We start from the raw sequence: 20,267 nt of genomic DNA, 5'->3' as shown, positions 1-20,267 counted from the left end.
CATTTGGTGTAAAACATCATGAAAGGGTGAAAAAAAAAAAAAAAAGTTCCACGGTGTCATCCTCAAACATTTGACTTTGTTCAGCCAACAGTCCAGAACCCAAAACAGTTAGTTCACGGTGCTGTAACAGAGCAAAAGCAGTAAATCCCACATGGGAAAAGCAAGGCTTTGAAGACTGAAGTGATTAGTTAATTGTAAAAAAGCCTGCTGATTGTTGTATCAACGAACTGAACAATAAACTATTGTCTTTTTCAGGTAATTGAAAACAAAACATGATAGATAAAAAAGTGGAGAGGGCTGGCACAGTATCAAAAAAAAAAAAACATTTGGCTGTAAAACCCACACTGTCCTCCTCACTTGGTTCTGTTTCTTTCTTTCTACCTTGTGGTCTTTTATTTTCCTACTGGTTCAAAATGTTCAAGAGGACATGTTCTCCAAAGTAGACTGTCGTCACTCAAGCTGGATCTACGTTTGTGGAGTGGCTGCAGTAAAAGCAGCATTAGTGTGGATGCACTCCTGCCACCATCTGAACGAGCTCTCGAGTCAAACCCTCTGATTAGGATCGCTCTCCGCCGTAAACCCCCCCCCCCGTCAGACCAGACCCAACCAGTCTAAGTCTAAACCACTTGGGGCTAGTGCTCTAGTGGACTGCCATGTCCTCTGCACTCAGGAGACAAACAACCCCTTAGCTGTACTTAATGCACCCAACCAATAACATTTCAGGTGCACTCCATGAAATACTCCCTCAGTATTGCTTCTCTCTGGAGCTGGTGCTCTGTCGTTTTCTACCTGACTGATCACAAATAAAAAGCAATGTGACATCTGGCAGTCACTAAGGTTGTCTGACACGAACTGCTGGATTTCATAGAACAGCAGAGTGTATTTTATTTCAAAATATTGATACTGTGACAGGCATTGCCAAAATCTGCTTTGGATTTTGAACAAGTTTCATTTCCATCTTTGCCTTCTTTGTTTGTTCTTCTTTTGTAGCTTTTATTTTTGAATGTAATTGCTGAAGCGTAATGGAATTCTGTGACTCTTGTTTTGTTCTGCAGTCTTTGCTATGTTGTTATGGCACCGCTGACAGCTGACATGCTGCATATGGTAATACAAGCAGTCAAGTAAGGGAGAGGGTTTTGAAACAAATGGAAATTTAATGTAATTTAGGCCACGATCCTTTATTCCACATGGACAGTTTCTTTGTTTTTGATGTTTTCTTATTTATGGTTTAGATAAGTTGGTACTCTTGAGAAAAATGACCTTCCTGGTAAAAAAACACAAAATAAATTAAATGTCCTGAGAACCAACCTGAATAAAATGCAGTGTTCAAACACAAATGGTCAGTATTCGGGGGGACAGAAAATTAGTTCTACATCTGTGATCCTCCCGGTGGAATTACTGACCTCATGACACCCAGGAATGTCAGAGGCATTTTGTTCTCTGCAGAAAAAAAAAAAATGTTCTTGATCTTTTCACCTCTTCTTCCTCCAACTTGTACAGGCACTCAGTCGCTCACATGCACACATTTACACACATTTACACACATGCAAAGTCTACAGAGGTAAAAACACAGCATGCACACAGAGGTGTGGTGAAAGCATGAACGCACAAGTATGGCCGATACTGTGTTGTGTACATGTGTGCGAGCGCATGCCAGGGAATACCAGCAGAAGACTGAGAGGCAGAGCTGTCGTTACATAGTCTGACCACTAGGTGGCGCTAATGAGTTTAATATTATTATTCTATCTTATAAAATGTCTCTCTAAATTTCCCAAATTAAACTTCGACTTCGAAATGACCAAATACATTTTTCCTCTTTAAAATGAAATGTTGAATTCACCAGCTATAAAGCGCTCCTTTAATCAGTTTAATATGCTGCTGATACAGTCTTGCGTAGTCTCACAGTTTATGGTGGCTAATGTCAGCTAATATCGGCGCAATTTAAGACACAAATTGCTGTCTAAGTGGCATCACTGAGTCACTTTCTTGGCTTTAATAACTCAATAACTTAATAACTATGTGCTACTTATTATTATCATGCAATTGTCATTTGTGGCCACAGGGCAGTTCATTACATCCGATAAACCTGATGATGTCATCAGGGTTAATTTATAAGACTTTAGAAAGCAGCCTGCAGAGCTACAGGAAACATTATACACTGTGCATAAAAGCAGTAAAGCGGCCATTCAGTTTTTGTTTTATGTACCTTATAATGTTTCCCCACAGAAAACTGTGATTCTTTGTGATGCTAAAGATGCCTAGTTTCAGAAAAGTCCAAAGCTCAGTGTTTTTTATTGACATATTCATGTAACACAGATTTTCTAAGTTTTGCCGTCAGAACAATTCATTCTCAGTTTTCATTGTCCTGTTGTGATCCAGAGCCCATACAGTAACATGATCAGAGCGAAAGGTTAAATGGTGGGAGATATTGTGGGTCACCACAATGACCATTGGTGCATCTGTTGTGTCCACAGTCAGGTTGGATTCATTATGTTTCCAGATGACTGAACTTCAGTTAGAGATTTCTGTTCAACTCTTCATTTTAAAATTACTGATGCTTTCTATAATTAAGTCTTGTTAGTGTACATTTGGAACTGCAGAAGATTATGTGATGGGGACGGGAAAAAAGAGTAGATAGTATGAGCAATGATAGCCTCCATGGCTAAAGAGACAAAAGATTACCACCCACAGAAACTCAGCAGGGAACATATCCTGGCCATACTGTTTGACAGACAGGCGGTGTTTGAGAAATGCAGCACACATCAGTGCAATGATCCATAAATGAACAGAAATAAGAATGACAACCTCACTGATTACAGCATATAGTTACCTTCTTTATACACAGAACAGCGTCTGTCCCACTGATGCCGTTTGATTAGAGTGTTGTGTTTGTTTTTTATTGAGGAGCTGAATATTTCTGGATGTCTGCTGCGTCAGTTGTAAGAGCGCTACTCTGCTGTAGAATATTTGGCACAAACTATCTCTACGTGATGTTTTACTGTTAGACTGAGGTCAGTCCAATGCCGTTTAAAGGCTTGTTAAAGATAAAGCAAAGCAGAGACAAGCTGATATAAACACACACGGACGCGAGCACATTTGCACCCATTCTCACATCACACTTAGGGAAGCTGTGCACGTATAACACTGGATATCATTTTTTATTTGCTTTTAATTCTTTTCACATCACGTTGTCAGTTTGAGTGACAGGTGGCAGAACATTTCAGGGTCTGTCTCCTCGCTTCCACGTGAGGCTGTCAGAGTTTGACTGGGATCCACTCAGTCTGCAGGAGAGAGGCTGCTCCCAGGTGGTTTGCTGCTGTCTGCCTGTCTTGAAAGTGCTCTGCGTCTGCAGGGCAAGAGAGAAGGAGAAGGAGGGGTGGTAGTAGTGGTGGTGGTGGTGGTGGTGGTGGGGGGGGGGGGGGGGGGGGGGGGGGGGGGGGGGGGGGTGGGGGGGGGGGGGGGGGGGGGGGGGGGGGGGGGGGGGGGGGGGTCCTTATGGACCTCTCCCAGCCCGGCGTCTAGAGGATTTTACACCATTTCATCTCAAAAATGGAAATGTCACGGCTCGGTACATCTCCCCAACAATTGGAATCTGGGCCAGTGGTTTATTTATTTCATTTCCAACCATTCTTGTATAAGCAGCACCCTCCTTCACATAAATAGTTGTTGTGACTTTGTCTTTGGCATTTCCTGCTGCTCTTTCTCTGTTTCTCTTTCCTCTGTGTCTTTTCCTTTCTCCCTCTCCCTTTATTCTCTCATATAAATACCGCAGGGTTCCTGCCAACAGGTTTGCGCTGATAGGGAAGAGCAGTTCCAGTGTGAGATGGTATGAGACCCGGGGTGAGGAAAAAAAGGAGACAGGGTGAGCGGGGCGCCTGGTGGCCGAGGGATGTCTGCACGGGGAAGAGGGTTTGCAAAGAATTGGATAGGGGGATTGGATTAGGAAGAGCTTGAGACCCAACAAAAAAAAAGAAAAGGTTCTCAGTGTTGGAGGGGAAAGAGATTGTGAGGGAGGATGTGAGCGTGAGACAGAGAGAAAGGAACAGAGACAGTTTGTCCTGAAGGTATGGAAACGCTTATGCAGTACACTGTGTAATTAGCTCACGTGAATCACTGCGGCCTTGTGTTTTGGGTGAGTAGGATGTTTATGACAGTCACACATAATGGCAAATAAAACATGTGAAACCAAAGATGACCCATAATGACAGATTCTTTTTTAGTCAGTTTTGTGTGGGCTTGTCCCAAGAATTGGCACTATGCGCGCTGCAACATGAAAGAGTGATTTCACAGCTTCAAGTGGCATCGGAGAATTCTCTTTTATGTTCACTCCAATTTCATACCCACTGCTTGAGTTTTTTTTTTGAGTTTTATGTGTTGCCACTGTATTTTTAAGACTGTACCAGTCTCAAAAAGTCAGTGTGTCAGTAGCAGGGTCACAGAGGAACAGAATCCCGAAAAGAACAGTTTGACAAATGTATTCTCTGAAGGATACATTTTAAAGTGTGCGGTTTTATTTATGCATGGGTGTCTAAAAGCGGCTAGTGGCTTGAAGAGAAAACAAAATCATTTTTTAAAATCAGACAAGGTCACTCTAAACAAGAGGGTCATTAGTTCATCTCTATTACATCCATTACCCCCCCCCCGCTGTTCGTGGTTGTGTGTGACACAATGCCGTCCTAACTTATTAATGCAAAGCCTGTGGGAGCCATTGAGTGTTGACAGATCCCAAACAGGGTTAACACCTCATCTCTTACCCTGACATTACGTGTACTAATGGTCTTTTTTGCAGGAGGGAGGCGTCGCACTGATTGGGGGGAAGGCTTCTCGGATTAGGCTTTAATGCCCCCTGCTGCTTGTGTGAAGGCTGTAATTATTCCTCAGATGATAATTATTGATTTCCTACTGTTTTTAATGTGCATTGATCTACAGGTTTCTCTTGATGAATAAGATCGCGTTCACCGCCACAATACCCAAAGGATTGCAAAATAGATGCTTGAGTGGTGCTGTCGCTGTTTCAGCTCAAATTCCTGATGATTGTTTATCTTTGCAGGTACTTCATCGATCGGCACACAGACCTGGAGAGGCAGTTCAACATCAATGTAGACGACGGGAAGATCACGCTGGCCAAACCGCTGGACCGGGAGACAGACATGTGGCACAACATCACAGTAACTGCGACAGAAGTCCGTAAGTAAACTTTGCTCATTCTGCTCTCCCCTGCTGTGCACGTTGCGGCTCATGAATTGTTATGCCCCATTTTCAAAGGCAACATATTATGAGACATTCATTGGCAGGCAAGTTTCAAAAACGGAAAACTGCGGGAGCGCACATACAATACCTTCCTCTACTGAGTGACTTCATGGACTGTCTGAGTCAAAGGAATCACTGACCTCCTACACGCAATCCGCTGTTCAACTGTATGGCACTTTGTAGACGAGCACTTTTAATCGCTCCGAGAGTATGGCACAAACAATTAGCATTTGAATCCACAGAGGCATTAAATACGTTAATTTGCTGAGTTTTGATTGAATTAAACAGCTCAGTAGTCAATTTGTGGAAGTGCAAGAACATTAAGACGTATCAAATAAACAGTTTTAAAGACATGCTCCAGAGTGGATTGCTCCAACGCCAGCATCCATTACAGATTAAAGAACATCTGCGAACCGCAAAACTCACTGACTACGTAGAAAATCTTGCCGGCAGAGCTACAAACAGCTCCAACCATATGTAAGGCTTTATTTGCATACAGATTGTTTCAGGGGGGCTGTATGTTGTGATAAAGCTTAATGTACCCCTTTAAGCTATTGGAATAGAAGTTTACACAGCTTGTAACTTTTTGTGTCTGCTTCCGTGCTATCTCTCCATCCTTCTCTCTCTGTTCATCCTCTGTCTGTTCTTTTCTTTCCTTAATCAAAGGAAACACACATTAATTGTCAGAATAAATGAAAATTCAAACACTGTCATAATGTTTTGGCCACGCAGCACATACAAATCATACCATCGTAGCAGCCCGTCGGAGGGGCTGAATGTGTCTCATTTGATAAGCTGTTTGCCTTGTCATGTCGTTCACCCATACATTGAAAGCGTGTTTTCATGCCTCTTGGCAAAGTAACTGTAGCTTGAGATAGTGGCATCACTGAGAACACCTAATAGGAATTTGCCAAAATAAATATGGCAGTTTTGCTATTCTTCATGGATGGGAGGGGGAAGCCAGTGTCTTCTCTGGCGTGAAAAGGAATAGATGTGTTCCCAGTTCTATCCCGATGCCATTTGCCACCCAAACGGAGGCTCGTTCTGCTGCCTCGCACCAGTTGACATCTGACTAATCAGATTCTATTCCCTTTCGACTGCTGAGAGAAAATCACTTGTGTGGGGAGGGGCTGCGTCTCCCCCTCCCCCTGCTCTAATCCATCTATCACTGTCTATCAGACTGTCAATTTCCACTCACCTCACTGCTTATCTCTTTTTCAACCCGTGTCTTGGAGGGCTGGAGGCCTTGATTTTGTGGAGCACCTGTCCACGACTTCATGTTTTGGTGTAATTGAAAAGAAATTAAAATAAATGCACAAAAAAAACAAACCCACAAATGTGTAGAATAATCTATTTCATACAAGTAAATGTGTATTTGTGTATGTTTTTACTGTTACTCCTTCCATATTTAATTGATGAGTTCCCTGTTACACAACATTTAGTATATCACAGATAAACATAACAATGTCTCTGAAGTAGGTCACTCAGGAGAATCTAGGAAAATAAAAGAGCCCATGTTCTGCTTTTTGGGTTTCTCCATTCCATTTAGTATGGTATATACAGTAGCTGTTCTTTTGGCATATTAAAGATCTGCAAACTTACAAAACCCAAAGGTTTACCCCATCACAGAAAACACAGCTTGTTATTCGTGCAAGATGGCTTATTTGAAGTCCAGCTTTTTCTTTTGTTACTTAATTATGTCCATGATACATATCTTCTGCCTAACGACTAGTTTGGCCTTCAAACAAAGAATAAGCAGCTTCCGGTTGGCCATTTCCTCACCAGAGAATGTTCTCCAAAGGCAACATCTATCTCTGCGTACAATATGTATGCATTGGTCTCCTGTTTTCAGCTGACCAACCAGAGCAGACTGGGCTTTTCCCAGTGCGATCTTAAAGAGACAATAGAGTGTTTTAGAGGCACTGCAGCAGTGTACAGAATGAAAGCAAAAAAAGTGTATTTCAAACATATAAGCATGTAAACATGTTTTAGTGGAGCCTAAAAAGGTAATGATAAGCCTGTAAATGTGCATAACGTGGGCTCTTGGAAAATTTTAATCACTACTCCCACAACTCAGGAAATATTAGTTTTATGTCCAAAAATATTAAGCACATTATCTCATTGAAAAAAATAAATACAACAAATCAGTGCAATGAAATAACAAAATAACTCACACACACCAGTGTCTTTGGCCAAACTGACCCAGCCGTCGGCTACATTAATAGATAATTGCCTTAAAAGTTGCCATTTACACCACTGATAAATAAATATAAAAATAATAATAATAAATACGCCCATTCACAGGGACTCTCGAAAGGAACTGTCAATTACCAGAGATGAATAATTCCAATCAAAATCTAATCTAATTAAACTGCCTTTTATTATCTTTTTAGACTTCAGCTGCCAATGGCTCATTAATATGCATGTTTTAACCCTCATGTTTTAAACATTGCAGTGTACAGGGAATTTTCAAAAGGACTTTGAATGGCTTTTTTTTGTTGCCTAGAATCCTGTTTTGCATCATTGATACCAGCTGAAATGTAGATTGATGTGGCTTATCATCTGTCCTCCCATCAGCTCAGGAAATGAAGGGAGAAATAAAGATGGAAAATAAAGGAAATTAAACTAGGTCACAGAATTTACCTGGGATTTCATGTGTAACCTTGTTTTGTTTTTTCCAGTCACTTTTGTGTCTTCTTAATTATTCAACTCTACTTTTGTTTTCCTCTTGCTCTTGCTGATTGTCTCTCTTCTATCTATCTATCTATCTATCTATCTATCTATCTATCTATCTATAGGAAATCATAGTCAGATATCAAGGGCGATCGTGGCCATTAGAGTAATGGACATTAACGACAATGCACCTGAATTTGCCACCGAATATGAGGCCTTTTTGTGTGAAAATGGAAAACCTGGACAGGTAAGGAAAGACGTGACTCATTCATCAAAGCAGTGAACTATCGCTTTCTTACTCTCTGTCCTTTTCTTTTTCTCACTCTCCTCCCCTGTAATGATTGGCCACAGTGAATTATAGCCTATTTATTTCGCTGGGAAACTACAGAGGTGGGAGTACAGTCCTTTTTCTCTGCAACAGTCCTCCCTCGACTCAGCGTGTGCAGAGCAAAGGGGAAATGAGAGCAGTCAGGATTGATCAGAGTGGATCATAATTCAAGACTGTCTTTCATGTCCTCCTCCAGATGGCACAATGCCTCCCCCAGCCAAAAATTCTGGACGAGTACTTAGCATTCTCCTTCTCATCAATCGACCTCATTCAGGGGACCTGCGTATGTACAATTGGGAGATTTATTGAAAGGAGGAGAAAAAGAGAAGCTGAAAAAAGGGAAACTGTCCTGCAGGGCCTGCATTCTAATTTCGAATCAATCATAAAGACATACAGCATGATAAGACCTATGATGACAGATTAACAGATAGAGCCAGGAGCCTGAAAGTGTGCCAGACTAGACAGGACCTCATTGATAATAATCTCAAACTCCAGGAATGAATAGGGCATATATTTCATCAGGTGTGATCCAACTACTGTTGCACTGAGGCAATCTGCGGTGGCAAAAACAGAGTAATGAATAGGCTGCCTCCTCCAATGGCTTTGAGCCCTCCTCTGTATATCTGCTTGTCTGTCTTTTTTCAACACAGGTTATCCAGACTGTCAGCGCGGTGGACAAAGATGACCCCATCCAGGGACACTACTTTGACTATCGTCTGGTCCCAGAGATGCTCAACAACCCCAATTTCACCATCAAAAACAACCAAGGTGAGAAACAAAGAAAGTACTAGAAAATAACTCTTTTTGTGGCAGAATGACTGAAGTTTCTCTAAATTTTTCCAATGGCTTTCCAGACTAATCTCTAACCCGCAGCATGTTAGCCATACTGGAGATGAAATCTGGTGGATCAGTGTAGCTCACAATTAGCAGATGTGAAATTGTCTGGACACCAGCTTCTTTTTACTCCCCAGTGCGTTTTGAGGGAAACTAAATGAATGGCATCCAAATGGCTTCTCCTGCTAGTCTTGCAGCTCAATGTAGGGTGACTTCCTAGGAGCTGTTGCAGTGTGGCAGATGGTACTATATTTATTTGCTAAATACTCTGATTGGTTTATTTGCCATTTTCTCTTGTCTTTATTCCATTCCTCTTCTCCTGCCTCCCTTCCATTGCCGGCTCTGAACAGACTGTGTTCACAATGATGTTGTGTAATGTTTTCAGCTTGGGGCAAAAACTCTTCATATGGCACTAGCCTTCTGTTACGACGTGAAGGCTGCAGGCTAACTTACTGCAACCTCGCACTGATGGAGGAAAGATGCCATGAAAATCAGGTCATCAAGTGGACTAGCTATCTTTTGACAAAAATAAAAATCTTTTATATATGAAACAGATACATTAGCAGGAACATGAGATGCCATTGTAGTATTCATGGGCAACCCAAAAATAGCCTTGGCAAAGATGATCATACTTCTGACGCACCAAGCGATAGTTAAAGGAGAGAAAAAATAAATCCTATTTTTTTCTGTCACATGCAAAATCTTGTTAGGAAATTGAGAGTCAAGAACATGAGACTGTTTACCAGGCACATATTCACTGCGAATTATTTAGTCTTAACTGTGGATCAACCTCAAAGTGTATAAAACATGCCGCTTCCTGAACTCTGCCCTTTTGTTAAGAGGAGGTTTATAGTATCTTAAGATGATGAAACAGATAAAAGTCCCCCACTAGAAGTGTTTTGTCACTAACAGCACAGCTCTGTTAGGCCAGTCAAAAAAAAAAAAAAAGCCTTCTTTTTTTCCTCTCACTTGCCTGAAACCAAAGTAAACATGTTGTGGTTCAGCTCCACATATTACATACCACACCACAGCAGCCACTTGTCTATGATATTGTTAACTCTGAACAGAGAAAAGAAGCCCATCGTGCCATATCCCAGCACTTCAATGACTATTTCTATCTGAATCGGCAGCTGTGGGAGACACTTCAGTGAAGAGCACCAGGCTCCTGTGAGCCTCTGTGTGTTGCTTTTGTTTGCAATGATAAGTCTAATTGTAGGGATTTCACAGTGAAGGGGTTAGGGGGTTGCCCGCCATGGAGAAATGGCTAAAGTTCTGACCAGCTGTATACAAGATATTGAGCATCCTGACAACTCAGTATTCAGTAGGCGGGGCTGCACGCAGCACAGTGTCCCATTGTCAGTAACTGAGACAACACACTCAATATGATGCCAAAAATGAGATGTGCTGACAGAAACTATTTTCAGACTCTGTGGTTAATGTTTGACAAAGGAAATGTCATAACGTTCCTCTCCTGAACGTAAAGTTGAGCACACTGGGAATCTCATACACCCTATTCTTAATTTACTACATCCAAGAGATTTTGCATTTACAGTTTAGCAAACTTATTGTGGATTTTTATCTATGGCAAGCATTAAGATGAAGTCAGCTCACTGACTGACCCTTCTCTGTGTATGATCTATGTAGCTAATGGAATCAATGTATTTTCAGCTTGTTGCTATAAAACAGTAACCTCCACTGTTCAAAGTTGTTGATAGTGACCAGCACAGACGTTCAACAAATTACTGAAGTTTTGTCATTAGGGTCCTTTCTCCTTGCTGAAGCATGAAAATGAGTCTTGTATCTTGGTTTGCTGAACCAGGTCACGTAATTTTTCAGGCTAATTAACAAGTCAACTGTACATTGAACAGTTTAAAACCGTACCTGCAAATGTCAACAGCAGTCAGTTTACATATTAATTGTAGTCCTTAAATATTTAATACCACTACCAACAGAACTCTGTTGCTAGCTTGTTTACTGGTGCAAGTTTGCTTTTATTGTGTTGGTGTTGCATCACAGTGAAATGTTGTCAATCAGACATGCACACATACATACATATATATATACACACACACACACACACACACAAACACACAGACATGTATGGAATGGAGAGACATGTGGTTGTTTTCCCCCCCCATAATGCCACTATGGTAAGGTATCAGTGATTTAATGTGTGTGGTTATTTTGCATGCATGAACCACTGACGCATTACATTTCAACAATAACGCTGCACATGCTAAGTTTTCTGTAAAATCAGTGCATAGTGTTAAAAAAAAATCCAACGTACAATATGCTGAGTGGTGGAAAAGTGCATTTTTCTTTCTAGACAAATTTGGGGATACCAACATCACCTCCTCTGCTCCCTCCAATCCTTTCATGTTAGCTTATAAAGCATTTAAGCTCTGCTGGTTTGGTACGGTGTGTAGTTGCTCACATAGTCTTAAGAGACTTGAGAAGTTTCAAAGTGTTCATATTGTTAGAGTCACTTCTGCTGTCACTACTGTCATTTGTAGCTGCCCACATATTAAGTTATTTATATCAAAATTTTCATTTAAATAAGCCTTTGCTTTTGTCATAGTGACAATAAATATTTCAATGTACATTGTTTTCATCAGTCGGTAGATAAAACACTGTTAAAATATAATATTTTAACAATAAATAAAATAAAATAAAAAATAAATGAAGGATAATGAAAACAGCATTCTTGTAACTGCAGTGCGGTCAGTGTGTTTGAGGGGAAGGAAATGTTTAATTCTATTTTTACCATCAATAGTTGCAAGAAAATGCAAATGACCTGTTTACGAGGACATGCCCTACTGGTATATTGCAGTATAGTAGATACTTGCATACTCACTATGCACTGCTGAATGATCCAAATGAAATAGGACATGTTGGTGCTCACAAAGCAGAGCGTACTGCTTTGTGGCAGCACTCGTAAGAAAATAAATCTGAGCATATGTTCACATCAATTACAGATTGTGCAAAGCATATAATTCTATCATGAAGCATTCCATCTTTTGATTAAGTTCGCTCCGTCAACGTGGTTGTTTCAACATGGCCCATCTCTTTTTAGCGTATATCACCAGACCTATTTTTCCTCCCTCTTCAGTGCACCTTCAAGTAGCGAGGCAAAGGTTACACTCTCAGCAATCTTGTACGTTTTCCATAAGAACAGCAGGAGTAGATTCTTATGGGAATGCAAGTGTTTGATAATGTGAGCAGGGTAAGGAGTGCTAGCTAATGAGCAGACAGCTTCACAGAAGTGTCATCAAAGAGCAGCTGGCACCTTTCTGGGTCGACATGTGCCATCTTCTTAGCCAGTGTCGCCTGCCGTGGTCCTCTCATTTCCTCAGCTTTCAAAGAGGGACCAAAAACTCAGGCTCACCTTCCTTCAGAATTCCCAAATTGGACTGTCAAGAAAGAGGGGAAGGTTCCTGAAATCCATCTACAGCACTGGAATGTGAGAATGCTAAAAAGTCTGGTGACGATTGATGTGAAATTAGTTTACCCTTATGCTGCACTGATCTTCACACAATTTAATAACAGAACTTCAGTCTGTCACCACCATGAATAATAATGGGTTTTTCACACACACTTGCAAAAAATCATCTCTGTCTTTACCTCTCTCTGACAGACAATTCAATCAGTGTTCTAGCCAAGCACGATACCTTCCGACGACAGAAACAGGAGATGTACTTCCTGCCAATCATCGTGACGGACAACGGAAACCCACCGATGAGCAGCACCAACACCTTGACCATCAGAGTGTGTGGGTGCAGCAACGATGGCATCGTCCAGTCCTGCAACGTGGAGGCCTATGTCTTACCTATTGGCCTTAGTATGGGGGCTCTCATTGCCATCCTGGCCTGTATTATCCTCCTGTTAGGTGAGGTGTTTCTTTTTTTGTATTGTCACATCATTACCGTGAATAGTGTATATGAATAGACGTAGATGAAAACTTGCATAATCTCACCTCCAGGATTTACTGAAAATCCACTTGCCAAAGCTTGACCTAGATTTCTTTCTTTTTTTCCTTTCTTTCCATCTTTCTTTCTGACAGTAATAGTAGTACTATTTGTGACCCTGAGGAGACACAAGAATGAGCCTCTTATTATCAAGGATGACGAAGATGTGAGGGAGAATATTATCCGCTATGATGATGAGGGAGGTGGCGAGGAGGACACAGAAGCATTTGATATTGCCACGCTGCAGAACCCGGATGGCATCAATGGTTACCTACCACGCAAGGACATCAAGCCTGACCTGCAGTTTATGCCGCGGGCGGGCCAGCACTCAGGCCCAAATGGGGTGGACGTGGACGAATTTATCAACGTACGGCTCCATGAGGCAGACAATGATCCAACAGCGCCGCCCTATGACTCCATCCAGATCTATGGATACGAGGGCCGGGGATCCATTGCCGGCTCTCTCAGCTCACTGGAGACGGCTTCATCGGACTCGGACCAGAATTATGACTATCTCAGAGAGTGGGGGCCACGCTTCAGAAGACTTGGGGAGCTCTACTCTGTGGGAGAGAGCGACCGTGAGACCTGACCTTTGGTCTGTTAGAAAAAAAGACCGTTGAGATTTTTTTTTTCTGTCCACATACTTGTGTTTTAAACGCTAGGGGGTTTGCTGGCTTTTAGAAACAGGTGTTCAAAAAGAAAAAAAGAGTTAATAACAAGGGAGGCCACCTTTTTCTATTCTTTTTAGAGTGAGGTATAGCAGTCGTCATCCACTACGTCAAGCGCATTGTAATTGTTGAGCCAAACAATGTCTTTATTAGGAGATCTATGATTCTTGTGGAGTGTAACTTAGATTCCGTTGTGGATTATCTAGCAGTATTTTGGGTGTTAGTCATTCGCTGTGACTGCCAGTAGCAGAAAAGCCCTGGTATCGCTGGTAGTTGCCCAATAAGCGGATATTGTTGGGTTCTCTGAAGCTTGAGTGGACACCATACTCCATGCTCCATGGACACCAAGCTGGACTGCAGAAGCTGCAGAGGGGCTCTTGTTTCACGTCTCCCTACGCCATCCAGCTGATTGGTGATCGGAAACAAAATGACAATGAAAAAGCAATACGTGGTCTGCATTACAATGATGAATGTATGTATGATTTGAAAAAAAAAAAAAAGAAAAGGGAAAAGACAAAGCAGTATTGGCTTTAGGGTGAATTTGTTATAATTTGATATGTTCTTTGGTGGCCACATTTATAAACTATCTAAAGCCCAGAGAGGCTTGCTTTATACAACTCTTTGTATTTACACGCTACAGGTGTGGGTCGCAAGTGTTACTAGCCTATAAAAGACTGAAGTGAAGACAAAAAAGAGAAATGTAGAAACTCTGAGGCCTTCTTTTTACAGAAGCAACATTAAATACAATTGTAATCTACTGTTTTTTGACAAGAGATGTGTTGATTCTTCATCATTGTTCTGAGTTTTTGTATATCTGTTCTTAAGTCATTTTTTCTGTGCTGACTATTTGAAGTGAGTGTTTAGATAATTTCACATTCAACTGTTTTTTCAACCACTTGAACACTATTTCATAACAGCCAGACCATATCATGAATTTATTGCAGTTGATGATATAGACTAGATGTAAGCAGGCAAACAAGCGCTCTAAGTTACTGTAACAATACAGATGAACTAACTAATTGGGACTGCAGGAAGGGCGCCTTTCTGACATGTGCTAATTCTGTGTAAAATACATCTCATAATGTATTTTGAGGTGCAGCCAGTGGGCATCTGAGCACAATAGTTTAATTGATACCTAAGTATGTGACTTCCTCTAAACATCAGATCCCATTTAGGAAACACAGATTGCAGTAGCCCAAGAAAAGTGACAACGCAAATCCAGACCATGTGCATATTGTGCTTACACTGTATGATATCAATAAAAAAGACTTGTACTGTACATAGAGTTACTGCTAACGTCATTAGCTTTCAATGAGGTGGTAGGTTTTGTCTCTGCACGTTAGCTCTTGCACATAATGAGAATTTCAATGGCACTACAGCTGCGTGCATACTCAGTTTGTACTGATACAGTATTATGGCAGTTCTCGGTAGACTAAACAATATATATGGAATAGTCCTACATGCAGATCATATTTTCTACTGTGCTTTAATGCTTATAAATGTGTATGTTCAATTATTTACTCCCTGTACTGTAATCTAAGATACCCTGTATTGTTTCCTACTTTGTGAAATATATTTTTATAAATATTCCTGAATGGGTGTGATTTTCTTTTGCAGGTGAGAGGTCACTGGCAGTATAACGCTGCAGATAGGATATTAGCACTGGTAACGGGGCACAGCACTAATTTTACACATAAAGCTTAGCTGACATGTGGCAGAAAGCATCAAGCCAGCCTTTGATAATGATTGGGTGATGTCAGAAAAAATAAGACAGATGATGCGATGTGCTTATGTGGGACTGAAGACTACACATTTACAACAGGAATCATGTGTTAGAAACTTTGTACAAAGCTTTACACATTCTACGAACGAAACATCAAGATACCGCTGCTTCTGTTGCAATAAATTCCACTTTCATAGTAAAGTGAAAATAGTTTGACTGAAAGTGGATACAGCAAAAAGCATATTGCAACATTTCATTGCATAATAGCTCCTGCAAAGCCTTGAACATCACAGACAAATAACCACCACCAGAATGGAAGAGCAGGAAATGCAACTGCACCCGTCCTCAAAACAACACAGTGGCTGCGCTGGATCCCTAAAAATGGTTCTGACAGGCTTATGCGTCATCAGACAGCGCGGGAAAGACAAAAGAATCCCTGTGGCGTTATATATTCCAGACTGTTCTTCACTTAGTCACCAAACATATTCTGGCCCTGCACTGCTTGAGCGCCCTAAAAGTCAGTTTCACTGTCTTGTCACAGGTGCTGTAGGAAGCAACAATAGACTTCTAACCCACTTGACTCAACATTCTATTATTACAACTTCAGACTGAACCTCCACCTCAAAAGCAAGAACAAGATAGGAAAACACATCAACAGAGAGAAAAATGTCAAATGCTTATCAATCTCCCCTTCCAGCAGATTTTCCTTGGTTTGAAAAAGGTCTCTGATGTTGCAGGCAACCCTTCATCCCTAAGAAGTTGCCACTCAGAGAATTTGCGGTATACTGTCTTAAGAATGTGCTTTACCAGTTTGACATAACGAAAAACTAACAGTTCAGCTTGTGGAAAGGTATAACTGCCAGTGCAGCAGGACTGAGTGTGGCGTGGCTCTGTCACACTGATTGGAACATAGCAGTCCTTTCAAATGTGGCTGCAGTGAGTCAGAGGCGATCAAGGATGGAATCAGCAAGAACTGCAAGTGTGGTGTTCATTTTTTGCTTTTCGTTTGTCACCATCTACAACATTCTACACATTTCCTAACTATATACTACAGCCTTAATATGGTAATGCATCTACTTTTCAATCTGTTGTTATCTGGGTTCCATCAAAGGGGAAAAAGCTTTGAGATCACTGTTGTATTAATCCAGATTTGTTATTCCAGTCTCAGAGAGATATATATCCAGAGAGATAAAAGTTTTACATGAGAAAGTCCTTCATTATATTAATTAGTCTAGATGTAAAATGTGGTGTTGTGTTACAATAATACTCATCTGGAGGAAAGAAGATTAGATATAATGCAATTTCCCATTTCCTTGCCTTCCCTTTTTTTTTATTTCCCTTTTTTGATTTGCTTCTTTTTGGACATTGTCTTCTCTTTGTTAATCTTATTGAAAGATTAGACTTTTGTACAGCTTTATCTGATATTGAGGTCTCTCATAAACAACAAAAGCTTTTTATGGTATCAATTACTGACGGTGTCTTGCTGAACTAAAAGGCACAAATCACATTAATTCACTTACACATATGTCTATATGTAGCGCTAGTACAGTAGCACATGCACAGTTCAGACAGAGCTAATGCTGTAATAATGAGAACTATATGGATACTAGTCACAAAGATTAGATACATTGGATATCAGAAACCAGTAGTATCATAAGTCTGCTTTCACATCACAGCATACACCTCCCTTTTCCTTTTCCAAACTTGCCAAAGTGGTGTTGGTGTTTCACATACCTTTGCCCTCTGGGATTGGAAATGTTGTTCAACCCGGGGGCTGTTATCTTTATGCACCTGATCCATTAGTCAAAAATAAGCCATGGGACACATTTTGCCAACTGATAACTTCTACTAAATGATAGCACAAATTGTTTTTCAGAATGCGCAACCCTGGCAGGTCAGCAGGCTCATTTGTAGTCAATCTTCATGCCCCCCCCCCACACACACACACACACACACACACACATCTGTGTATGGCTCCCGGTCTGACAGAGGTTGCCTAACTAAACAGTAAATCAAATTACCTTCTCACTTTTGTCACGTAATGAAAGTGTCCCTTGGGTGACAACCTTGTGCTTATTGTTCCCTGCTGATATGTGCCAGATTTTATATGGCAGGCCTGTGGCTCTGGCTCGTGTGGTGTAGAAACTGTAATCACTGTTGCCTGGCAGAAATGCCCTCAATTACAAACAAACTTTGGTGCATACAAATTTGGAAAGCTGCTTTCTGTTCTGGATATTGAGATGTGGATATCAGGTATTACTATGTTGGTTTTCTCACATTTACCCTTGTATGTACCTTTTTTAATGTCTGGATTAACCCCTTAAGATGTCCTGAGTGCAGAAATGTGCAGTGTATTCCTACTGACCGCATCTCACTTTGTGCACTGCACATATACTTCAACTGCTTCATGTACCCATGAAGTGCACAGCAGACAACACACAGCACAATAATTATCTTTTGCCTAAAGCTCCAGAAACCAAGCAGTCCTCTTGAGCTGGAATTACACCTGGCCCCAGGTCTGCTGTATGCCAATTAGTTTGTGGTAATTTTATTAAACTCTAATTCATTTAACAACATGCACCGTGTAAGCACATTATCAGCAGAAGTAATACATTTTGTAAAACTATGTTTTAGTACAAGTAGGAGCTTCAAAGTTTAATGTACCTCCAGGGTTGTCCAGCAATGCCAGTTGTTACATTCATATTTTATTTTAGGCCATAGCAAATTTCATTTGCAAACCTGACATTTTCAGTATTAATCAGCAGCCAGTCTGATATTAGAACAGCACAATTTGTCCACCTTCCAGTGAACTATTTTATCAGCCACAGTTGATAATAATGTGATTGATTTATTTGAGAAGTAGATGTTTAGTTTTGAGAAAGGTAAGAAATGTCTAGTGAGGAAAGACTCCAATCAGAGAAAGGCTTAGAAAGTATGTAAATTGTCTTTCTGACATGGTGTGTGCAAAAAGGATACGTGAGGAGTGTGTGGTGATCAGTGACGTCGTCATTTTAAAGGCCACCATAAACTATGTGGGAATATCGTCCCACGGACATTGTTGGTGGTGGAGTAGGATGAAGAACAATGCTGAAGATCTGGATCAATGTTATGTGGAGCGGGACTACTGATGAGCTCAATGGCAAGACCCGGGGATTGATGAAAACGAGAGATAAATGAGGAGGACGAAGGTTACATTGATTTGACACTGAAATGACAACAGCAGAGAAAGGAGCAGTTTTAAAAATGACTGCAGCAAAATCATTGATCACTCGTGGCGAAATTAGAGGGCAGGAGGTGGAGGACCGGCCTCAGTCAGCTGATGTGATGAGACAGTATGAGCTGATGAGCATGACGAGTCCATAGCTGTATCCGAAGATGTTGAATGAAAGGTAATCAACATAGATGTTCTGTTTGCAGAGTACTTAATAAAGTATAATATTTCAACATTTCAAAGTCTCAGCACATTAAATTTAAACTATCTCTGTGACTAGATACCAACAGAAGGAAGGGGAACAACATGCATTTGTGTGCTAACTGTCTCTTTAGGGCTCTTATCATTTTAGCTTTAATTGTGATTGTGTAATGCATAATTACAAACAAATGCATGCAAATTAAATTAACACTGACCAACTCAAACACAATGATTAAGAGGCTTTTGGGTTCTCTCACAATCTGAGGTCTTTCTCCCATTCTGCTGTTTCAGGATTCAGAAATGACTTTGATGATTATATATCCATCCATCTGTATTCTAATTCACTGGCCTGCTCAGAAAGGCTTTGTGCTCGTTAAAACTGGTTCATTAGACCTACAAACACATACAGATTATTGGATAAAAAAGGCGGCCCCTGTGCAAATTCTCTCAAAGTTTTCTTACCTTTCTCTTTGTAACAGGCTCCCAGTAGAGTTCACAAATAAACGCGATTCTTTATTATATGAATTTATTCCCTCATTATGATTGAACTTATTCAGGCAGGATAACCTTAACTGTAACTTTTTTAAAATATTTTTTTTAATTGTGTTCCATCAAACAGTGTTTACATGACTAATTTAGTCCACTTTGATCTTCTGAGGTTGCTGAAAGAAATGTTCCACATCATCACTACAAAAGAAAATCAAAGTGAACAGTGTGATCAGGTGCAGCTATATGTGGTGGAATACATGGACGTGTCTAAACAAAGGATTGCAAAAATCATCCAAGATTAAAGGCAGACTGTCTCAAAGTTTGTTTCCTGAGTGGACAGAGAATTTGGGGGGCGCATTAAATGATCTGTACGAGAAAAGAATCCCACTAATGGTCTAACCAATCTTGTGTTTTCACCATTGGTCACTGAAGCGCCAAACCACATGAACACCATATGGTCCTAGCTGCTGGGCTAATTCATTCTGCTAGCAGTTTTCAAAGTTGTGTTGACATGAAGGACTGCATGGCCAAAGCTAATTCAGCAAATTTTGACAGCCAGTTAAGCTGAAGTTTCCCTCCCTCAGTTTGTTTGACCTACGGTAACCTATGATGAAAACAACTATGACGTCATGTTTATTTTCAGTTTAACAGAGGAAAAACGAGCCAGCTACGCCAGAAATCCAGCTGCACTAGTAAAAAGACTACGTATCTGCATGCCTTGTCTTATTTTGTGCCAGCCTCCTCAGCTGCTAAGCATGTGGGAATGCAGGTGGGTGGGGGCCGGAGACACTTGATTGTCTTGGCATTCAGCATAAATGTCTTCCTCCAAACTACAAGAGCACAGTCTGGAAAGTAAGTTGTAAAAGCCAGAAATATGTTCACAAATCCAAGTAATTGTTAAATTATTGGTTCTGAGTTGCAATTC

General features: G+C 40.8%; 1 protein-coding gene across 1 annotated transcript in view; it reads left to right on the top strand.

Annotated features, from left to right (window-relative positions):
* cdh8 (cadherin 8) overlaps positions 1 to 13,639 on the top strand; it is a 97,143-nt gene extending 83,504 nt beyond the window's left edge. The window contains exons 7-11 of the mRNA XM_008280428.1: positions 5,051 to 5,187; positions 8,049 to 8,170; positions 8,902 to 9,019; positions 12,720 to 12,971; positions 13,146 to 13,639. Coding sequence (XP_008278650.1) covers positions 5,051 to 5,187; positions 8,049 to 8,170; positions 8,902 to 9,019; positions 12,720 to 12,971; positions 13,146 to 13,639 — 1,123 coding nt within the window. The remainder of the gene's footprint in view (positions 1 to 5,050; positions 5,188 to 8,048; positions 8,171 to 8,901; positions 9,020 to 12,719; positions 12,972 to 13,145) is intronic.
* Positions 13,640 to 20,267: the final 6,628 nt, after the last annotated feature.

This window comes from Stegastes partitus, unplaced genomic scaffold (genome assembly GCF_000690725.1).
Source record: "Stegastes partitus isolate 25-593 unplaced genomic scaffold, Stegastes_partitus-1.0.2 Scaffold193, whole genome shotgun sequence".
In the NCBI taxonomy this organism is placed as follows: Eukaryota; Metazoa; Chordata; class Actinopteri; family Pomacentridae; genus Stegastes; species Stegastes partitus.
This window is presented reverse-complemented; position numbering and strand designations above follow the sequence as displayed.